The sequence below is a fragment of the Schistocerca gregaria genome, chromosome 3, assembly GCF_023897955.1.
Source record: "Schistocerca gregaria isolate iqSchGreg1 chromosome 3, iqSchGreg1.2, whole genome shotgun sequence".
Taxonomy (NCBI): domain Eukaryota; kingdom Metazoa; phylum Arthropoda; class Insecta; order Orthoptera; family Acrididae; genus Schistocerca; species Schistocerca gregaria.
Window position 1 is genome coordinate 605,937,282 of NC_064922.1, and position 20,449 is coordinate 605,957,730.

The 20,449-nt window shown below is 42.2% G+C and overlaps 1 protein-coding gene across 3 annotated transcripts in view; it reads left to right on the top strand.

The window, feature by feature from the left end:
• Positions 1 to 20,449, top strand: part of LOC126353851 (fatty acyl-CoA reductase wat-like) — a 221,693-nt gene that overhangs the window by 154,303 nt on the left and 46,941 nt on the right. For all 3 annotated transcript variants that reach the window (XM_050003008.1, XM_050003009.1, XM_050003007.1), the window contains 3 exons: positions 949 to 1,268; positions 13,030 to 13,278; positions 19,298 to 19,443. In XM_050003008.1, the coding sequence (XP_049858965.1) occupies positions 949 to 1,268; positions 13,030 to 13,278; positions 19,298 to 19,443 (715 nt within the window). The remainder of the gene's footprint in view (positions 1 to 948; positions 1,269 to 13,029; positions 13,279 to 19,297; positions 19,444 to 20,449) is intronic.

Genomic DNA, 20,449 nt, shown 5'->3' on the forward strand with positions numbered 1-20,449 from the left:
GTAGAACAGGATCGTATGGATTCCAATCTAATCACCAACATCAACTATCAGCTCGGAGACCATGGCTGCACTTACCCTTGACACTGCATCACAGACAGGAGCGCCTGCGATGGTGTAATCAACGACGAACATGGGTGGACGAATGGCAAAATGGCATTTTTTTCAGATGAATCGAGGGTCTGTTTACAGCATAATGATGGTCGCATCTGTGTTTGGCGACATCGCGGTAAACGCACATTGGAAGTGTATATTCATCATCGCGGTACTGGCGTATCACCCGGCGTGATGGTATGGGGTGCCATTGGTTACACGTCTCGGTCACCTCTTGTTCGCACTGACGGCACTTTGAACAGTTGACGTTACATTTCAGATGTGTTAAGACCCGTGGCTCTACCCTTCATTCGATCCATGCGGAACCCTACTTTTCAGCAAGATAATGCACGACCGCCTTTCTGTATACTGAAAATATTCGACTGCTGCCCTGGCCAGCACATTCTCCAGATCTCTCACCAACTGAAAACGTCTGGTCAATGGTGGCCGAGCAACTGACTCCTCACAATATGCTAGTCACTACTCTTGATGAACTGTGGTTTCGTGTTGAAGCAGCACGGGCAGCTGTACCTGTACACGCCATCCAACCTCTGTTTGACTCAATGCCCAGGCGTATCAAGGCCGTTATTACGGCCGGAGGTGGTTGTTCTAGGGTACTGCGTTCTCAGGATCTATGCACCCAAATTGCTTGAAAATGTAATCATGTCAGTTCTATATAATATATTTGTCCAATGAATACCCGTTTATCAGCTGCATTTCTTCTTAGTGTAGCAATTTTAATGGCCAGTAGCGTATTTTTCGCAGCCGGATGCAGCGATGAACAAATTGTGTAGTGTGGCGCACTTTATCACAAGAGGCCTGCTCTCTAAGTACGGCGGCGCGGCGTCGCTGTTGCAGAGTCGTCGAGACGGAGCGGGATGGTGGAGGAGTCGCTGCCGGCCGGCCAGGCCGTGGAGAGCGAGCCCGGCGCCGGGGCCCAGCCGCTGGGCGCGCAGCACGACGGGCTGGACGCCGGCGGCGCCGACGTGGAGCCGGGCGGCGTGGTCGACTTCTACCGCGACTCGGTCGTCTTCATCACGGGCGCCACCGGCTTCATGGGCCTCGTGCTGCTCGAGAAGCTGCTGCGCGCCTGCCGCGTGCGCAAGGTCTTCCTCCTGATCCGGCCCAAGCGCGGCAAGGACGTCCAGGCGCGCCTCGCAGACATGCTCGCCGACCCGGTGAGTAGGCGGCGCGGTGTCGAACTAAGAGTGTCGATACGTGACCCGAGAATGGCGTCGTAAGAAAAGTGTCGGATTCATCAAAGTATAAATACTTATCTTTGATAAAAAGAATATACAGTAGAACCTCGATTAACCGTCACCTCTGGGGCAACGAGGAAGATAGAGAGAGTGACATTGAGAAGATACAGCAGCAGTGGGAAGGAATGAATAAAATAGCAGCAGTGGGAGAGGGCAAGAGACGGTGACAGAGACAGTGGACAGTAGTAGGACAGAACAAATGAGACAGTGACAGTTGGAGAGTCACAAGGAGATGTTGACAGTGAGATGGACTGAATGAGAGTGAGAGTGGGTAAGTGAGAGTACATGGGTATGAGTGACTTACAGCGATGGTTTAGTGGGTGTGAGCGTGTTACAGTTGGGGTAGCTTGAATGAGTGAGAGGTGGGTCGCACGTTAAAATGAGTGTATTTTCGCATGCCAAAATTTTTGAGGAAATTTTTAAAGCTGCCAAGGAAGGTAGAACGAGGCAACTTCTACTCCATTTTTCAGTCAGTCTTTTAAATAGGATTATATTCGCCTTTTTTGTGCTCTGACAGGGGCATTTTCCATTGTTTCAGTGTATATTTCATAAATTACGTGGCTTTTCCCTGTCAGAATAAAATGTTAGAAAAGTGTTACCTCTTCAATGGTATTTTTTACCTTGACAAATCTGGTGTCAAAAGCGGCAGGAAAGCTATCTTATTCAAATATTTTGCTCTGTTACATGCTGAAGTGTGCAAATTCTGATGCCGTTCCCCGCAGCGGCTGTCATTCATTTATTTTGCTGCCAGGATGACTCCCTGAGACAATGATTATTTACCTCTTCTTTACGCCTTTCTCCTCCCTATATCAGCCTAAGTTGGTGTACATCTTATTCCCTCAACTATTGAACCCTTTTCAAGAAGAGTTTGTTGTCTCTGTTAACCTCGTTGTTGAGGGCGTGTCAAGCCTTAGATTACGACTGTACTGGCCTCTACTTTTGTAGTTTCAATAGTTTCGCTCGAGCTGCCACGTGCTATGGCAAGAATATATATCCAGCTTAATTGAGCGGCCCAGAGATGTGGCTGGTCTCAATGTTTGTCAACGTTTCTCGTCATAGGGTGCCAGCTCATACCAGTAGTAAAACTCAATTTTTTAAGATGAAATAAATTATTAAAAAAAACAATGCAGGCACGTATTGCGGTGAAATTTAAAGTATTGAGTCACTCACATTGATTTATAATTTGAACAAGTGGTTTATTTTTCTTCAATTTATTCATTAAACACTTAAAGGCAGTCCGAAGGGCTTTCATGTAAGGGCGGCGTTTGACACCTGATGCTACAACACTTCACTATAAAATTAATATGTCACGATCACGGCACTCGACAGTCTGTTCACAATTCACAAAATATACTCTTGTCTGCTGTCCTAAACCACTATATTGCGCTCCACGTGATCGCTTTCGAACATGACTACCAACCCACTACTACCCCAGATACGCAACACGTCCGGCTCTTAGCCTCGTTCAAACTCAACTCCCCAGTTATCAATGATAGCCGCCCTATACACCCTCGAAATGACTGCCTAACTCAAAACAACGTTTGACAAAAAGAACTACGAATATCCTAAAACTAAATACAAAAACACATATGATACATTGAAAAACATGGAAAATTTCCGGGCAATAACAATTTAAGGTCCAATTTTCCGTATCTGCCATCGTTTTGTCACAAATAGTGTTCTTGTGGCGTGATAGTGCTTTCCCCGGATTTTTATCCTAAACATAAATAAACAAATAAAAATACCTAATTACTCATCTACCTCTATAAACTTTAGAATGCTGCCGCTAGTTTTGTCTCTTTAAATTAATTAATTAACAAAAACACAATTTCTCTCAGTCGAATCCCATATTCCGACCTCTCATTAAAAATGGTACACACTATGCTCAGTGGGCTACGATTGCTCGATGCAGCTCTACAAGCCGCATCCGTAAACACTTTGTTCATATTAATCGGCCAAAGCATTGCCGAAACTGAACTTTCATAAATTTACAATATTTAGACAACAATAACTACCAAAATATTACATATTTTTGTGACTCGTCTAGATAATTTAGCTTTACATATTTTTCTGTCCTTCAGTGCCATCTCGCGCCTCCGTGTCACTCTTAGTTCTGGTTTTATCAACTTTTCTGTGGCATATGAATTTCTCCAAGTGTGCATAACACGGCCATACGCGTCCAGGCCGAGCGTCCGCTGGGGTTTTTCCAAGGCCGCATACAAGCTAGCCGCTCGCCACGGCCATGTAGCAATGGCTAGCCACGTGTTCTGCAGCGGGAAACTGCCGCTCTAAACACCCGTCACAACTTGTACGCTGACAAAAACCATTCGAGATAGGGTTCAAGGTCAGAATTGACAAATACGGGAAAAAATCGGATACAGACTTTACCGATTGTTTCAAGTATACTTTTAATCAAATTCATCATCTTACCAGTTCACTGACTGGTTTTCGCGCTTCTTGACGTTTCCCCTTCATAATTAAAGCCTCAACAGGGGGACACATACAAATAGACTCTAGTAAAATCTCTGATGGATTCGACAAACTTGAAAGGTCTTGGAACATGCCTGTTTGAATTCCCTCCAAACTGCCCTCTGCTTCATGCAGACAAATAGGTTGACGATAAGTGTCTTCCGGTCGTTGTGACCGTGCGGTTCTAGGTGCTTCAGTCTCGAACCGCGTGACTGCTACGGTCGCAAATTCGAATCCTGTCTCGGAGATGGATGTGTGTGATGTCCTTAGGTCAGTTAGGTTTAAATAGTTCTAAGTTCTAGGGGACTGATGACCTCAGATGTTATGTCCCATAATTCTCAGAGCCATTTGAACCATTTTTGATAAGTGTCTTTACCGATACATCCTTCTGTAACACACAGCGCATCGTATGTATTTCCAAGCACCGTGAAATTCCCTAACTTTAACTTTCATGGAGTCTTATGAAAAGTTGGGGGTGATGCTGCTATTTAAACTGCTCGTAATGGACCTTATTAATTTTATCATGTAGGAAAATCATTGAAACTTTCGGTTGTACGTAGTACACAACGCAGCCACAAGATCCCACATGAGCAAGACAGAAACCATAGCTGATGCATAAATTAACAGTAGTGTATTCCAAAAAATAAAATGAAAGTGTTCCAAAGGGGTTCAAATGGTTAAAATGGCTCGATGCACTATGTGACTTAACATCTGAGGTCATCAGTTCCCTACACTTAGAACTACTCAAACCTAACTAACCTAAGAACACCACACACATCCATGCCCAAGGCAGGATTCGAACCAGCGACCGTAGCAGCAGCGCGGCTTCCAAAGGGGCTAGCGCAAATTGTGCAAATATTACACAGTAAAAGAGCTGAATTTTGCCAAAACCTTACCCCTAATTATGTGTTCAATCAGCACAAGAAGCTATCAAAGTAAATGGAATATAATTTTAGAGAACGTTAACTCTTTAAATTTTAAGGAAGATTGTAGACCCAGACGCCATAGGAATAATAGATAGCTGCAGTGACACTTGCGTGTTCTTTTATTCTTTGGGTCCGGTATTGCAAAATATGCATCCAATGACACGATAATTATGAATAGCAGCCAACTGCACTGCTCTTCAAATAGTTTTTTGTTTTGTCTTATGAACCATTTAGATGAGCCCATTTTGATATGATTCCATTATCAGATGGTCTGAAAGTACATAAGTAAATGGTGGTCTTAATGTAATGGTCGGTAACTATGATTACAAAAGTTATAAAATATTTGTTTGGTGTTTTTCCCTTACTTGTAATATCGTTACAACCATTTCCCGTATTTTGGTAGAATTATTAGTTTCTCCTTGGATATACGCTGGAGATGTATAACTGGCCTTACCCTTAATTATATGTTCAACCAGTATGACACTATCATAGTACTCGGATGCTACTTTGCTTTTGACAGTTTGGATCACATATTTACATAGTTACCATTATAAATAAGTGATGTGTGGGAATTAGGTTGTTTTTTGTATTATTTTGTATATTTAGTTGTAACTATGTTTTTCCTGGAATTTGTTTTAGTTTTGAGATTTTTATTTTACATTTCTATTTGTGATGTTTCTTGCTGTTATGCATTTATTCTATACTCTTTATGTTGTTATAGCTGTTAGATATGTGTTATTTAGTGTGTCTTATTTATAACTTTAGTAATTCTCTTGCTTTATAATTTGAACAAAGTTTTCTATGTACTTTTCCTGCTTTAGGTCGGTGTGTTCATTCAGTAAATTTGTGAGATTGCTGTACGCATGTGAGTACTAGTATAGCTCTATTTCCTCAAGGATGTTCATAGATGCTCCTATTTGTGTAATGTGGAGGATTCCTAGTGCTTCGTTTATGGGCTTTACACGGGGTTTCTCTGTTTTTAGATGTTGAAAAAATATGAAGGGGCGTTGGATCGTCACTAACATAGGAAAGTCTCAGAAATAAGAAGAAAACAGAATGAACATGAGGGAGTGGCAAAGGATCTAGAGAACCGCACGCATATACAGGGTGATTCTGCTAAACAGTGGGAAACGATCCGTAGGGTAAAGACGGCTCAGTCAGAGCACAGTTCGCTGCAGTCTCGGCTAATGCGACGGCTCCTTGGCGGCTCCGCCGCCCGCTAGCCGGCTGAGGCCATGTCTCCTGTGACAGGTCTGGCGCTACTTTTCTTGTGAGACTTAGCTGGGTTGTCTTCGTGGTGCTTGCGCTGGCCTATCACAAGTCCTGTTTGTGGACTGACATCACAGTCTACAGGGCGGGAACTCTTGAGACAACGCCTGTTAACCCTTGAGACGGAACAGAACGTCACGCACCCGCCGGCCGACATGCGATCTTTCTGGGACGACCGTAAAGAAAAAGACTGGTAGGAAAAAAAAAAGACTCTCACGCGTCTCATAGTTCTATTCATCAGCCTTATGAGGGGCTGCCTATCATTTCGTTAATGGCCATATTGGATGTGATATCTTAGAATTAAGTAAAATACTGCAAAAATAGGGGTCGCTATGAATTTGCATTTGGTGCATGCTAGGTCATACGTTGCAGCGTATGAAATGTAGCTATCATATTGAATTTTTTTTTTTAAACTGCCATCTATCTACATTCCTAAGAAAATGAATAGTGCGTAAAGCACTTTGTCCCGAGCTTGTGCGCCAACAAAAAAGCCAGAATGGAATATTCACAAAATTCCTCGTATTTTGTAAATGATTTTAGATATCGGAATAAGATTTTGGCAAATGACACTATGCAAAGAAGAGAGTATTCGTTATATGATTAATGTGCGAAACTTCCATATATTCCATGATACTTAAGGGACTACAGATTTTCTTCATTCAAATGATGTAATATTTAAACGGCATTGGTGGCTGGTGGAACGAGACTTACTGTGCGTTTAGTGCAGTATGTGTGAATAAATTACAGTTTATTTTGATACCGAGGATGGGCATGTTCATAAACCGTTGACACGCCTTTCCATCAATTGCTGTTTTATGTTTCCGTACCAATTTTAAATGCGTTAGGATGTTAGATAGATCAACATTTATAAGCTCAGCTGCATTTTGGCGAAAGAAAGCTATTAATATGTCAGCAAACCGTCTTATCAATTACTCAAAACTCATCACTGATAACATTTCTCTGGAGAAAAAGAAAGGTGATGATAAGACTGGGGAAAATAAATCACTACTTTTACAGCGAAATTCTATGCCCCAGCGCATTTTTAATAACGAATGACATGGATCAGAACTGGACAAAGGATTTTTTCTGTATCTCAGCAATCTAAGAAAGACGAAAACAATTAACAGCGCATAGCATCTCATCTTTTCTTTTCTATCCCTGTATAGAATAAAGGATTGTACTTTTTTCGCAACAAACAACTTTTACTTTGTAAAAGGTATTGTTAACGTGCTTACATCTTGATAGGTTACTGACTGGATTTTGCAAATTTCATTTTTCATATTTTTCATATCATCGAGATATAGAAATGTAATTCTTTCCCCAGTGTGAGTCCACATCATTATTAAACACATCGTGGCATATGGTTCCATTAGAATTTAAACAGAAGTATATATTTATTTTCCCCAGGCTTCTTATTCCCTTTAATTTCTTTCAGAGAGACATTTTCAGGGGCGAGTTTTGAGAAATACGTTAATTTCCCTTGTTGCTGCGGTCAACTCTGCTTCTTTCGCCTAAACAGAGCCGATTTTGTGAATATTTCTGTCATTAACATTCTGTTGCAGTTGTAATTGCGATATAATCCGAAAACAGCAACTGATGGAACGACAAGTCAATAGCTTATAGAAATGCCCTTCTCGATATAAAAATAAAGTGAAATCTCCTTACATATCTTGTTTCGAATCCACAGAAATTCTCGTTTCACTAGCTATTGATGGCACTTAAATATTGCATTATTTCATTGAAAAAATCTGCAGTCACCTGAATATAACGGTAAATATGGAAGTTTCGCATATTAATCACATGGCAAAATGCTTTCCTCCTTGTGTACTATCATTGTGTAAAACTCTTCTTTCAGTTTCTCAAACCATTTACGAGATCTGAGAAATTTTTGAATATTTGATTCTGACTTTTTCGCTGGCGTGCGAGTTCGGAGCAACACGCTTTGCATACGATCTGTTTTCTCGAGACTGGTAATAGAGATCAATATCCTTGAAAATTTAAAGAAAAATGAAATATGTATGCTACATTTCATATGCAGCTATATTTGAGCTAACAGGCGCAAGACGCAAACTCGTAGTGACTTCTATTTTTCATTTCAAACCTTCCGAAATTCTTGCAGCAATTTACTTAATCCTAAAATACCACAATAAATAAGAGCCTTAACGAAATGAAGCTGACGAATGAAGCTATAAGATGTACGAGAATCAATTTTTTTTTACTGAATAATTTCTTTACAGTCGTTTGATAGAGATCGCAGTTCAGTTAACTCGCCCCTGTCGCTTACGGAGTCAAGCCAGCGAGGTATCTTCCGCGCCGAATAATTTATCGTGTGAGCTGTTTAGCGTGCGAGGTAGCCGCCACCCCCACTTGCTAACCTGTAGCCAAGCGCGCCACCTAGCAGACTTGTGGAGAACCTTATTCCGTATGTGATGGGCTCATGGAGCAAAATAATATATGAAGATGCGACCAGAAATGCCTTTCAAGGGAGATGATCCCACTTGAAAGTGGAGATAAAAAATCTTTGAGAGTGCAAGTTTCAACGTTTGAAAGCATATGTGAGAACACCAGACAGTTGAGAATGTTCTGTCTGTACTAGTGTCTTACAATTAGCTCCACACTTAGAGAGGATTAAGATAGAGCTCCATGATGTACTAAACACATTACCCTTTCTATCACCAGAAAGTACGTCCTCCAGCAGGGGAGGCATGATTTCTCAAAGGAAGTGCACATATGCCCCACCTGCGGGGTGTTGTGGAAGTATGATTGACCCTATCACGTGGTCGCTAGTAATCACTGCGTACACACTCAAGGTGAACGAGTGGCGATAGTTCGCTGCCATCGTAGCATGGGTATTCTCCATAGTTAACACGTGGGTTGTGAAGTTTGACGATATCGCCTTTCGAAAAGGCGGCCTTATTTTGTGAATAGGATAGAAATCCTAGCTCCGTGGTGACGGAAGCAACGCCTTACAGGCAGTAACAAAATGCAGCCGACTAGCCCAAATAAATTTGCCATTGATAATCTGAATACCTGTGGTAAACGGACTTTCCTGTTTTTAGGAGTCATAGTCAAGCATAAGTGTCTAAACGATAGTCTACATTTTTATGTACTTTTACTTCCTTTTCGACATTGTTACAAACTCGGCTCTATAGCCATTTTAAGTAATTCGTTATTATCCTATGATAAATAGTCATATTTCATCTATATCACATATCAGAATTTTGCATTTGATGTTCTTCACATGTGCTACGGCATGCGATTTGACTAATTACTGTAGAATAGTAATGAATTACTTGAAAATAGTTATAGAGCCGAAATTACAGAAGGGTTCAGAATGAAATAAAACAGCAGTCAAATGGCGAAAGTGCTATCATTTAGACAGTAACAAAATCAGTTGCGTTTCGTTAATGGCTAGATTGTATTGGTCACGGTAGTGAATGTGATAAGAATGTGAGCCATCTCACGGTGTTGACGAAGCCAATTAGATTTCATTTTTCTCCGACCTTTTATGAGGTGTCAATTGTGTTTGGAGGGGATGATTCTGTTGAGTGGTTGTACATGTAGTGTGGTGTTACATTTTGATGGTTATTCAATGGAAGTGTGCGAGATGGTTAAAACCAGTGCCGCCACAGAGCCCACTCCCCTGTAATAGCACCAAGCAGACTGTCGAGCTCAACGCTCCCACGTGACGCGTTGAACGCCGCCGACACAATGCACCTACTCGTTCCACACGATGTCCCGATTAGCTTCGTCCTTAACCCACTAAATTGTAAAAGATCACGACGATTGGGAATTGCGTGGCATCATCGTCTCTAGTCAACATTCTAACTATATCCCGATCACATAAAATTTTACATCTCCAGAACTTGAATGGGTTGTCGCTGAGTGAATGCTACTGCAGTAAACTATGTTCACGATCTGAACTACAGAAGTGATTTCCTCACCACAGGTAGCTCACCCACTTCCAGAAGGTAAGTGTAACCAAGAAGTGAGAACATATTTCCTGAAAAGTTGTTGTTGTTGTTGTTGTTGTCTTCAGTCCTGAGACTGGTTTGATGCAGCTCTCCATGCTACTCTATCCTGTGCAAGCTGCTTCATCTCCCAGTACCTACGGCAACCTACATCCTTCTGAATCTGCTTAGTGTACTCATCTCTCGGTCTCCCTCTACGATTTTTACCCTCCACGCTGCCCTCCAATGCTAAATTTGTGATCCCTTGATGCCTCCTGAAAAGTATCTAGGAATAATTGCAGAGCTATGTAAAATTTAATTACCAAACATGTAACGATGTCCAAAACATGTAATTATAGAAGTTTTGAAACTAAAGATACATACAATTTAGCCGGCTGTGCTGGCCGAGCGGTTCTAGGCCCTTCAGTCCGGAACCGCGCGACTGCTACGGTCGCAGGATCAAATCCTGCCTCGGGCAGGGATGTCTGTGATGTCTTTAGGTTAGTTTGGTTTAAGTAGTTCTAAGTTCTAGGGGACTGATGACCTCAGATGTTAAGTCCCGTAGTGCTCAGAGCCATTTGAACCATTTTTTTTTAACATACAATTTAAAAAGAAAGACTAATGAAACCGAGAAATTCATCACCCAGCAACGAAACTGTTAGCATTGGATCTTATTATCTCTGTCACATATGGTTCTCAATAACATGACATGCACTCTGTTAGGTGATTAAACTGCTCTGTTGGCTGTCGATTCTATTCTTGACAGTGACATGTGTACAGTCTGAAAGCATTGTCGATGGTGGCTGACAGACTACATTTTATTACACGAGTGCATTCCAGCCACACTCATTGGAATTCATATTGTTGCGAGGTGCATCCACTAGTGATCTTCACATACTAGAGATGTTCGCTATGGTCAGGCACAACAAAGTAAAACCCTACATAAACCGCATAAGTTTGAAATGTGGTTGTAGTATTTCGCCTCGGTACCTCTGGGCATTCAGAATATTCCTCCGACACGTATGAAAATTTGAAACTTCTTACATCTGTCCAACATGAACATTAACTAGGAATTCACCATCAAACGGTTCCTTATTTGCAAAGTTGTTGTGATTGTGCCTGCTCCCACTTACCACTCAGACTAATGTGCTTCGAGTATCACTATGCGTTCTGTGTTGAGGCACACTCCAATCTCGCGTCTGGTGACTGGAAAATAAACATCTTGTGTGCTACGCTGTGAGAGGGTCGTCTGACATACAGACCATCAGCTCTGTGCATGCAATGCACAGCCTGTCAAGGAACAGCAACTCCTGGGGTATTTGTAAGGTCTTCAGTCAATGGTCGTGCTGATACAGTCTGTTTTCGTCGAACAGTTAAGCCCAGATATCGGTCCTACGTAAAATAATTACTGTTTCTCGGTATTGTATTAAAATGAAGGGTGTCCAGAAACTCAGTTACTTAAAAGTCGAAAAGGCAATGTATTTATGAAAAATTTAAAAGAAGTTAGGTGTACATCAGAAACTGTTCTTCGACGTACTCGCCTTCGTTCCCAGTGCACTCCATCAGTCGAGGGATGCGCTTTCCGATACCTTCGTCAAAAGCTTGGTCAAAAATAGTCATCCGGGCCCGTTTGGCACATTCACGGCGCTCCGGATCTCGTCGCCGGTAAAAAAAACCTTTTTCCACCCTTAAACAACATTAGAGAAGTGAAAAGACTAAAATCTGAATGCGCCATATCAGGGAACTGAGTTGGGTGGCCCCAACCGAATGAATCCAAGAACTCGTTTGTGGCGTTGGCTTTGTGTGGGAGTACATTGTCATACAGCAAGCACACTTCCTTCGTTGACGTTTTCCTTCTTTTGTTCTGTAGTTTTTTTTATTCATAGTACTGCGCAGCATTAACTGTTTTCCTCTGGGACAAAAATTCGATGAGGAGACTCCCTCTACGGTTCGTCAAGAGAGAGGCCATCAGTTTTCGGACCTAAATGATGGTTTTTAATTTTTCAGCGAAGGGTGAGGAGGGATGCCGTCACTGCATTGATTATCTTTTCGTTTCATGGGTGTAGTGTGCCACCCATGCTTCGTCGAGAGACATAGTACAGCCAGGGAATTGTTCACCTTCCATATGGAAGCAATCCAGAAATTTGCATGAAGATGCGATTTATTGGCTTTGTGGTTATTTGTGAGCTGTTTTCATATCCACTTCGCAAACAATTTTCGAAAAATAATGATCTCATGCACAGCAGGTGTGGAGATTTGTGGAAATATTGCGTTCATCTCACCCAAAAGCAATCGACCTTGTTCACCACATCATCATAGACGATTGGGGGACACTCACTCGTTTGTTCATCATGAACATTCGTTTTGCCACATTAAGCAGTTGTACACAATAATAAGCTTCATCCCATCGTCCCCCATAAACAGTTTTGATTTCGTTAAAAAATCTGGACTGGCACGTTCCCCTTTTAAATAAGAAACCGATTACGCTCTTGATCGTGAGGCCTACGGAAAAGGAGTAGTCACTCATTTTAACACGGCACTACTAGAAGAGTTTTTAGCCGAGTGAGAGATGCGAGCGTGCGTTCTACTGCCAACATCTTCTCCTACTGCCAACACCTTATCCTTGAACGCAATACACCCAAGTTTCTCTGTTAAAAAAATTCTTTTGTTCATCAGAAACTCAGTATTTTTACTTTCTGGACAACTTTTAAAATGAGTGTTGTGTTTGGAATACTGAGTGCTGCTTCGACTCGATTCTTTCTCTGATGGTCCCGGCGGAGGTTCGAGTCCTCCCTCGGGCAAGGGTGTGTGTGTTTGTCCTTAGGATAATTTAGGTTAATTAGTGTGTAAGCTTAGGGACTGATGACCTTAGCAGTTAAGTCCCATAAGATTTCACACACATTTGAACATTTCTGTCTCTGATACTCCTCAAAGGTGCCTGATCTGCTTGCTCACCATTTCTCGCTGTATGTTAATCTTTTGTCACTGATGGACAATATTGTAGCATAAGATAAGTGTAAGGGGCCAGTGGACTGTAAGGTAAGGGTGCGGTGCGCGTTGGGCCAGCTGTTCGACCAGGTGCGCAGCCGCGTGGCGAAGCTGGAGGAGCGGCTGGAGCCGGTGGAGGGCGACTGCGCGCTGCCTGGGCTGGGGCTGCGGGAGCAGGACCGCGCCGCGCTGCTGGCGCAGGTGCACGTGGTCTTCCACGTGGCCGCCTCGGTGCGCTTCGACGAGCCGCTGCGCTACGCCGCCGCCATCAACGTGCGCGGCACGCAGGACGTCATCAAGCTCGCCAAGGAGATGCCCAACTTCAAGGTGCGTACTCTCTCCACTCCCGCCTCCCGAGTTAGGGACGCATTTACACATACACTGAGACGACAAAAGTCATGGGATAGCAATACGCACATGTACCGATAGCGGTAGTGTCGCGCGCACAAGGCATAAAAGGGCAGTGCATTAGCGGTGCTGTCATTTTTACTCAGCTGATTCACGAGAAAACATTTCCGAAGTGATTACTGCCGCAAGATGGGAATTAACAGACTTTGAACGCGGCAGGGTAGGTGGAGCTAGACACTTGGGGCATTCCATTTCGGAAACCGTTGGGGAATTCAATATCCTAGATCCACAGTGTCAAGAGTGTGCCGGGAATACCCAATTTTAGGCATTACCTCTCACCACGGTCAACGCAGTGGCCGACGGCCTTCACTTACCGCCCGCAGCAGTGGCGTTTCCGTGAAGGTCAACAGACAGGCAACACTGGGTGAAATAACCACAAAAATTAATGTGGAATGTAGACGAACGCATCAGTTAGGACAATGCGGCAAAATTGAGCATTAATGGGCTATGATAGCAGACGACCGGCGCGAGTACGTTTGCTCATTGCACAGCACCTGCAGCGCCGCTCGTGGAACCCTGGACGACTGGAAAACCGTGGTCTGCTCAGATGACTCTCGATTTCAGTTGGTAAGAGCTGGTGGACATGGACCCAAGTTCTCAAGAAGAAGCCGGCCGCTGTGGCCGAGCGTTTCTAGGCGCTTCAGTCTGGAACCGCATGACCGCTACGGTCACAGGTTCGAATCCTGCCTCGGGCATGGGTGTGTGTGATGTCCTTAGGTTAGTTAGGTTTAAGTAGTTCTCGGTATCAGGAAATCCAGAAAATATTTTTAAACTATAGCTTAACAAATAATATAATTGGAATAACAACCTTCTATATGATGATCGTAATACTGACACGTACTTAATAACATAACAGTCAAGTTATTTTCTTCTCATTAATTACGTTTCTGCCATGGCTAAAACTACTGAGTAAAAAAATAATTTTAAATACCGAGACAATTTAAAGCACAGTGATTCTCAATGTAGTCTGTTATTGGCGACAACTTGTAAATAACCGTGAAAACTACCACATAATGAAAGTAACACTGAAATTCACGAAATACATAATTAGCTAAATTTTGTATTACAAAAAGTAATTACATTTCTAAGAATTTACACCTGAGTAGATGGCATATTTTGTCAAACTTACTGGGCTGAGGACATACTGATATAAGTATTGTTTAAATTGGGCTGTAATGTAAATTTAAAATCGCTAAAAAAATACTGTGCTTAAACTGACACACAATATTTTTGGCGCAACGCAATCTGACTTTCAATAATCCCTACAAAAGAGTGTCCCTGAGTAACATTAAACTATACCTTTCACAAATCACTTACCTCACAAAAATCTTCGTTTCTCAAGCTACTGCAATACTGGGAGCACCGCTACTGCCTGCTAAATAAAAGATTCGAACTACTGAAGGCACTAACTACTGATAGGCATAGTTAGCAAATGAAAGATTTTGATAGAGAATAAACAATGTATTTACCTTAATACTGTTCAAAAGTCATAATATATATAGCAGCTCATGACATCCAGTCTTACAAATTTCAAAACTCCGCCATCTCTCTCCCCACATCCGCTACTGCTGGCGGCTCACCTCCAACTGCGCAACGCTACACGCTGTTAACAGCCAACTGCCAAACACTACAATGGCGAATATTACAACAATGCTAACCAGCCACACACAGACTGCACACAGCACAGTCAGTGATTTTCATATAGAGCGCTACGTGTCGTAACCAATATAAAAACCTAAACAGCCTACTTATAAGTGTACTATCATAATATTAATGATTTTAAAAACCATGTAAATACTAATCTTTTCAAAAGTTTAAAACTGCGTTTATTAGTAATAATGGCTCTGGTTGAAGGGTGGCACGTACCACTGCCAACCAGTGATTACATCACTGTTTTATTTTTGTGCTTCATTGCTACAATTGCCTATAGTGAACCATACATCGTGCATATATACGCTAACTACCAATTTAATACCTCACAATCAATAACAAAAACTGAATGGATTGTACGAGGGTCGGTCAAAAAGTAATGCCTCCCATTTTTTTCTACTTAAAACAATTAAGTTAAGTGAAAAATTTGAATTTGGCACCATTCCTCAAACCTTCTTCTGCAATCCACTGCAGTAGTAACTTTCTGTGTCAACAGGTGGCAGCACAGCAGAAGTTTGTAAGATGGCCGACATCGATGTTCGTTTGAGACAGCGTTGTGTGATTGAATTCTTGAATGCAGAAGGTGAAACGCCCATACGCATTCATGAAAAACTGAAGAAGGTGTATGGTGTTGTGACAGTGGATGTCAGCACTGTTAGACGATGGGTTCGTCGTTGTAAGGAAGCTGAAGGGCAAACACCGTTGACTGACGAAAAGCGGAGCGGCAGGCCGGTGAGTGCAGTGACTCCACACAACATTCAGCAAGTTGATGACATCATTCGTGGTGACCGTCGGGTGACTGCAGATGAAGTGTGTCGCATTATTTCTCTTAGTAAAGGCAGTGTGATCACGATTATTAAACAACTGGGGTACTCAAAAGTTTGTGCACAGTGGGTTCCAAGAATGTTAACCGATCAGAATAAAGAGGCAAGGAAAACAATAGCCTCCCAACACTTGCAGCGCTTCCGTTTGGAGGGAGATGAGTTTTTGAAAAAAATTGTGACCGGGGATGAAACATGGGTGCATTTTTTTGAACCCGAATCAAAGAGGCAGTCAATGGAGTGGCGTCACACAAGCTCGCCGAGGAAGAAAAAATTCAAAACTGTGCGATCGGCAGGGAAAGTTATGGCAACAGTTTTCTGGGATACAGAGGGTGTGATTCTGGTTGATTTTTTGGAGCAGGGATGCACAATAAATTCTGTTCAATACGTCACAACCCTCAAAAAACGAAAAGCACGTCTTCAGCGAGTTCGCCCAACAAAATCAATGGCAGATGTTCTTCTTTTGCATGACAATGCAAGACCACACACCAGTCGTCACACCTCTGACGAGATTGTCAAAATTGGATGGGAAGTTTTGCCTCATCCCCCATACAGCCCTGACCTGGCACCATCAGACTTCCATCTGTTCGGGCCACTAAAAGAAGCTCATCGTGGGATTCATTTTGAAGATGAGGAGGCCGTCAAAACATCCGTGCGTCAATGGCTTAGGAAGCAGAGCTGTGATTTTTACCGTGCTGGGATACATGCCCTTGTTCAAAGATGGACCAAAACTGTAGAGATAGGCGGAGATTACATTGAAAAATGACAAAATAATCCTCAATGTTGTGGTTTTCAACCTATGTAATTGCATTTAAATTTCCTGACAATTAAACGTAGAAAAAAAAATAGGAGGCATTACTTTTTGACTGACCCTCGTATAAGTCTGTAAAGCTAGTCAGGGTGCTGCAGGGGAGGCTGTGCTGAGCAATAACTGTTAACAAAAAAATTCTATACATTGGGCCGTTTCCGAGTTATTTAGCAGTAAAGACTGCGCGTCACGTGGTTGCGGGCGCAAATTCAAGCACCTGCACGAGCTAAAATGCGGTAATGACGGGTGCCTTTGGACCCGAGAGTCACCACTTCTTCAAATGCTCAGTACCAGCTAAAAAACACCTTTTCCGGAAGTGATAAATTTAAGTTAGGAAACCAAGCGAGGCACACGTTTGGTGACGTTGCCTTTGGCTGGCTGATTGAATTTGCGCACGCAGGAACTTGGTTGTCCAACTTAAATGCTAATTAAATCAGTAACAGTTCAATGTACAGACATTTTTCTTTACAGTTATTCGTCGGAACAACCACCCGTGCAACACCCTCACAACTTTTTCATGCTGTTTCTGACCGCCTGTAATACAGCGCTTTAAACTGGTGCACTAAATAAAACTAAACGAACAAAAACCTATTTCTAACAAATTAATTCATTAGTTAAAGATAAAATAATAATTGCTACCAAGAATTATCAGAATTTATTAACTGTTATTCTATTTTAAAATCTGATATTAACTGTTATACTGAACACCTTCTCTGAAAGTTATTCAGGACAGTTGGAAGATAGCCTCGTAAAGGGAACGTCTTAGGTACCCCAGTAGCTTACAGACTCGAAAGTTTCAACACGTGTAATGTAGAAGGAAAAGTCAGGTTATTATGCCAACGAAAGTTAAGAAAAGGGAGGAAAAAAGCTTTGCTTGTTAATTGTGGCAGAAAACAATTTGCAGGTTATATGAGCAATCATCAATTAATGTCAGGCATTCATCTTTGGGGACAAATAATGGAGTATCATTGCATAAAATTCATACATTCTGTACAGTACACTTTAGACCCGTAAGCATCGAGGAAGGTTTCGAAGGATGCAAGAGAATAAATATATCCTTGTCACAAAATCAACCAAAATCAAAATCTTATTGAGAGGCCAAAATAAGTGTACGGAGACTGATTCGGTCTTTCGCGAACTCAGTACATTTAGCTAAATCTTCTATATAGTCTCTCGCTGGCAGTATTGGCGCCGAAAAGGATAACATAGAAGCCCGAACCATGTAATTTGATTTTCCGAAGTTATTTCACTGCTAGAAAATAATAATCAGTACGAATGCCGAAATAACAGGTACTAAGGACTGCTAGAAAGTAATGCCGCCGAATTATTTATGTGAAAACTCTTAAAGATTTTTAAATACAGCAGTCGTTATTTACTACCTACCTCTTTATTTTTCACGCCTACATACTAATTTGCAGCTCTCTGCGACTAGAGGATTCCGAATTGTAACGTGTAGCATGGCAGTGTGTAACGCACTCGTAACTACGTCGGTGCATCAGAAACAGTGAACTGTAAGCGAGTTTCGAATTCTAAGAGTTTGTCCACGCATGGAGCATCCTCTCCTTTAGTACGACAATGCCAAACCATTCACGAGTGCTGGGACATCTGCAACAATCTGACATTTTGGATTCACTGTACCGATGATCCTCCACAGTTCCGACTTTTCCACATCCGATTTTTATCTGTTTTTTAAACTTAAAGAACACTTTCGATGACTTCACTCTCATAGCTATGAAGTGGTGCAAGCAGAGGTGAGATTCTGGCTCCGTCAGCCGAACATTTCACAGTGACGGTGTGACTTTTGAGAAATAAATGTCTAGCCGTGAAGAATAATGATGTAGGCTGTTAATACCGTTTGTTTTATTTAAAAAGCTTCAATCCTTTTTACACTTTTCAACACCCCCTAATTGCCTAATAAATCACTACAAGCGGTGATATCTCTTAAATATCTCTGTGTTAATGTTATGGGTGAATAGACAAGAAACCAGCTGAATATTTTAGTGGCATGCCACACACCAGACTGCTATGGGTTTGAAAAGATTTTGGTCAGATGAAGTTCCTTTACGTAAGAAATAGCTTACAAGACAGTAGTGCATCAAACTGTGAAGAACGGGTCGTTTTATGAGTTTCGCGTCTGTCTGAATGCTAGAAAGAGGAAGTGATTAAGTCGAAAAAAGAAACTGTGTGATTTTTGATGCAAGTATTTGCCAGGTATGGGAATTTTACAGGAATTACAATGAAATTCACTGGGCCACCGTACCAGAACCAGAAATATGTTGTGTAGCTCATGAACGGCTACTCTGAAGCTAATAGAAGACGTTCAGAACGTACCCTCTACTAAGCACAATCAAAACTGGATACTGAAGTATACGCGTTATATCGGTTTTTGCACATCAGTAAACGATCTCTTCAAGCGTGTCAAACAGACTAATAAAAGGTCCAGCTTACGTGTAGTGATCTAGTCATGGACGGATAGAAGTGTACACCAGTAAATAGCACGAGGAGTGTGTGTGTGTGTGTGTGTGTGTGTGTGTGTGTGTGTGTGTGGTGCGAGTGCTAGCATACACCACACCGTTCTGCGGTTTGCACTGCAGATTCTAGGTGCGTCCAAGTAGTACGGACAAGAGTGTGAGCAGCGGTGTGTTGTTCTTTGCGGCAGGCGTTGGTGCACGTGTCGACGGCGTTCGCGCACTGCCACCGGAAGCAGATCGGCGAGGCCTTCTACAGACCCGGCCTACAGGCGCACCAGCTCTCCTCCATCCTGGACTCGCTGCCCGATGACAAGGTCGACGCCATCATGCGTGTGTAAGTAGCGAACATGTCACACCTGTCCTTACCGAGCTGACACCTTTATCGAGACTTCAGTAGCAATCCTTTACATCCAACACACTTTGTTGCTTGACAGTGTGTTTCCTTATGTGGTTTTCATGGGAGCTTAGTTGCTTTTGCAATCGCACTGGACAACAAATGAGTTACCCCTACGAGTCACCATGCTAAAGTCGTGTAACTCCGCCTCTGGCTTCAAACCCGCCTCGGCAACCCAATAACAGTGACGAAATGCTCCTTGGTACTTTCGATCTCTCTTAGCTACTTTTTCTGTCGTATTTGATGTGACTCAACTGATTGACCAGCTATATTCAAAAAGTTTCTAGAATGTTTTGTAAGCCGTTGCTCTTGTGGAAGAGCTACATTTGCTTGCGATTCTTCCAACGGACCTAAGTGGAAATAGAGAAATCGAGTACACAATCCGACAAGTGACCATTCTATGTTTCGTTTGTATGTATCTCCAGCTCCGAACATTGTTATCACATTAGCTTTTTGCATGTCTAATAATTACTAGAATCACTGTACATTACAATCGCTATTTCATCCAACTAAAGGGCAAGGATTGATGACACGATTTTAGATGTTGGTTATTACAGCATAGAAATGATTTATTTCTGATTGTAAGTTCCTCTTCAAAATTCTGCCGACTGTGTTCCAACATTAAAACCCTCGCAATGTACAAGAGGAATTTGAAAACACGCTGTGTGCTTCTTAATCTATTGTCACATTAATATTAGACTCACAATCGTCACGCCATAATAATTCAAGTCCATTCCCTGATTATTCCTTCACTATTCAGCGTGATATTCCATACTTTCACTGTTCAGAGCTGTTACAAATGTAGTTTTGACGACATCCTAATTTAACCAGGTAATATGTCTTTGAGTGGGAGAAGTTAATATTATCACGGAAAAAGAAAATTACGACAGTGCTGGAACACGTTAAAGCTGATAATTTCTAACAGGTGTGAATTAGGCAGAGGTTG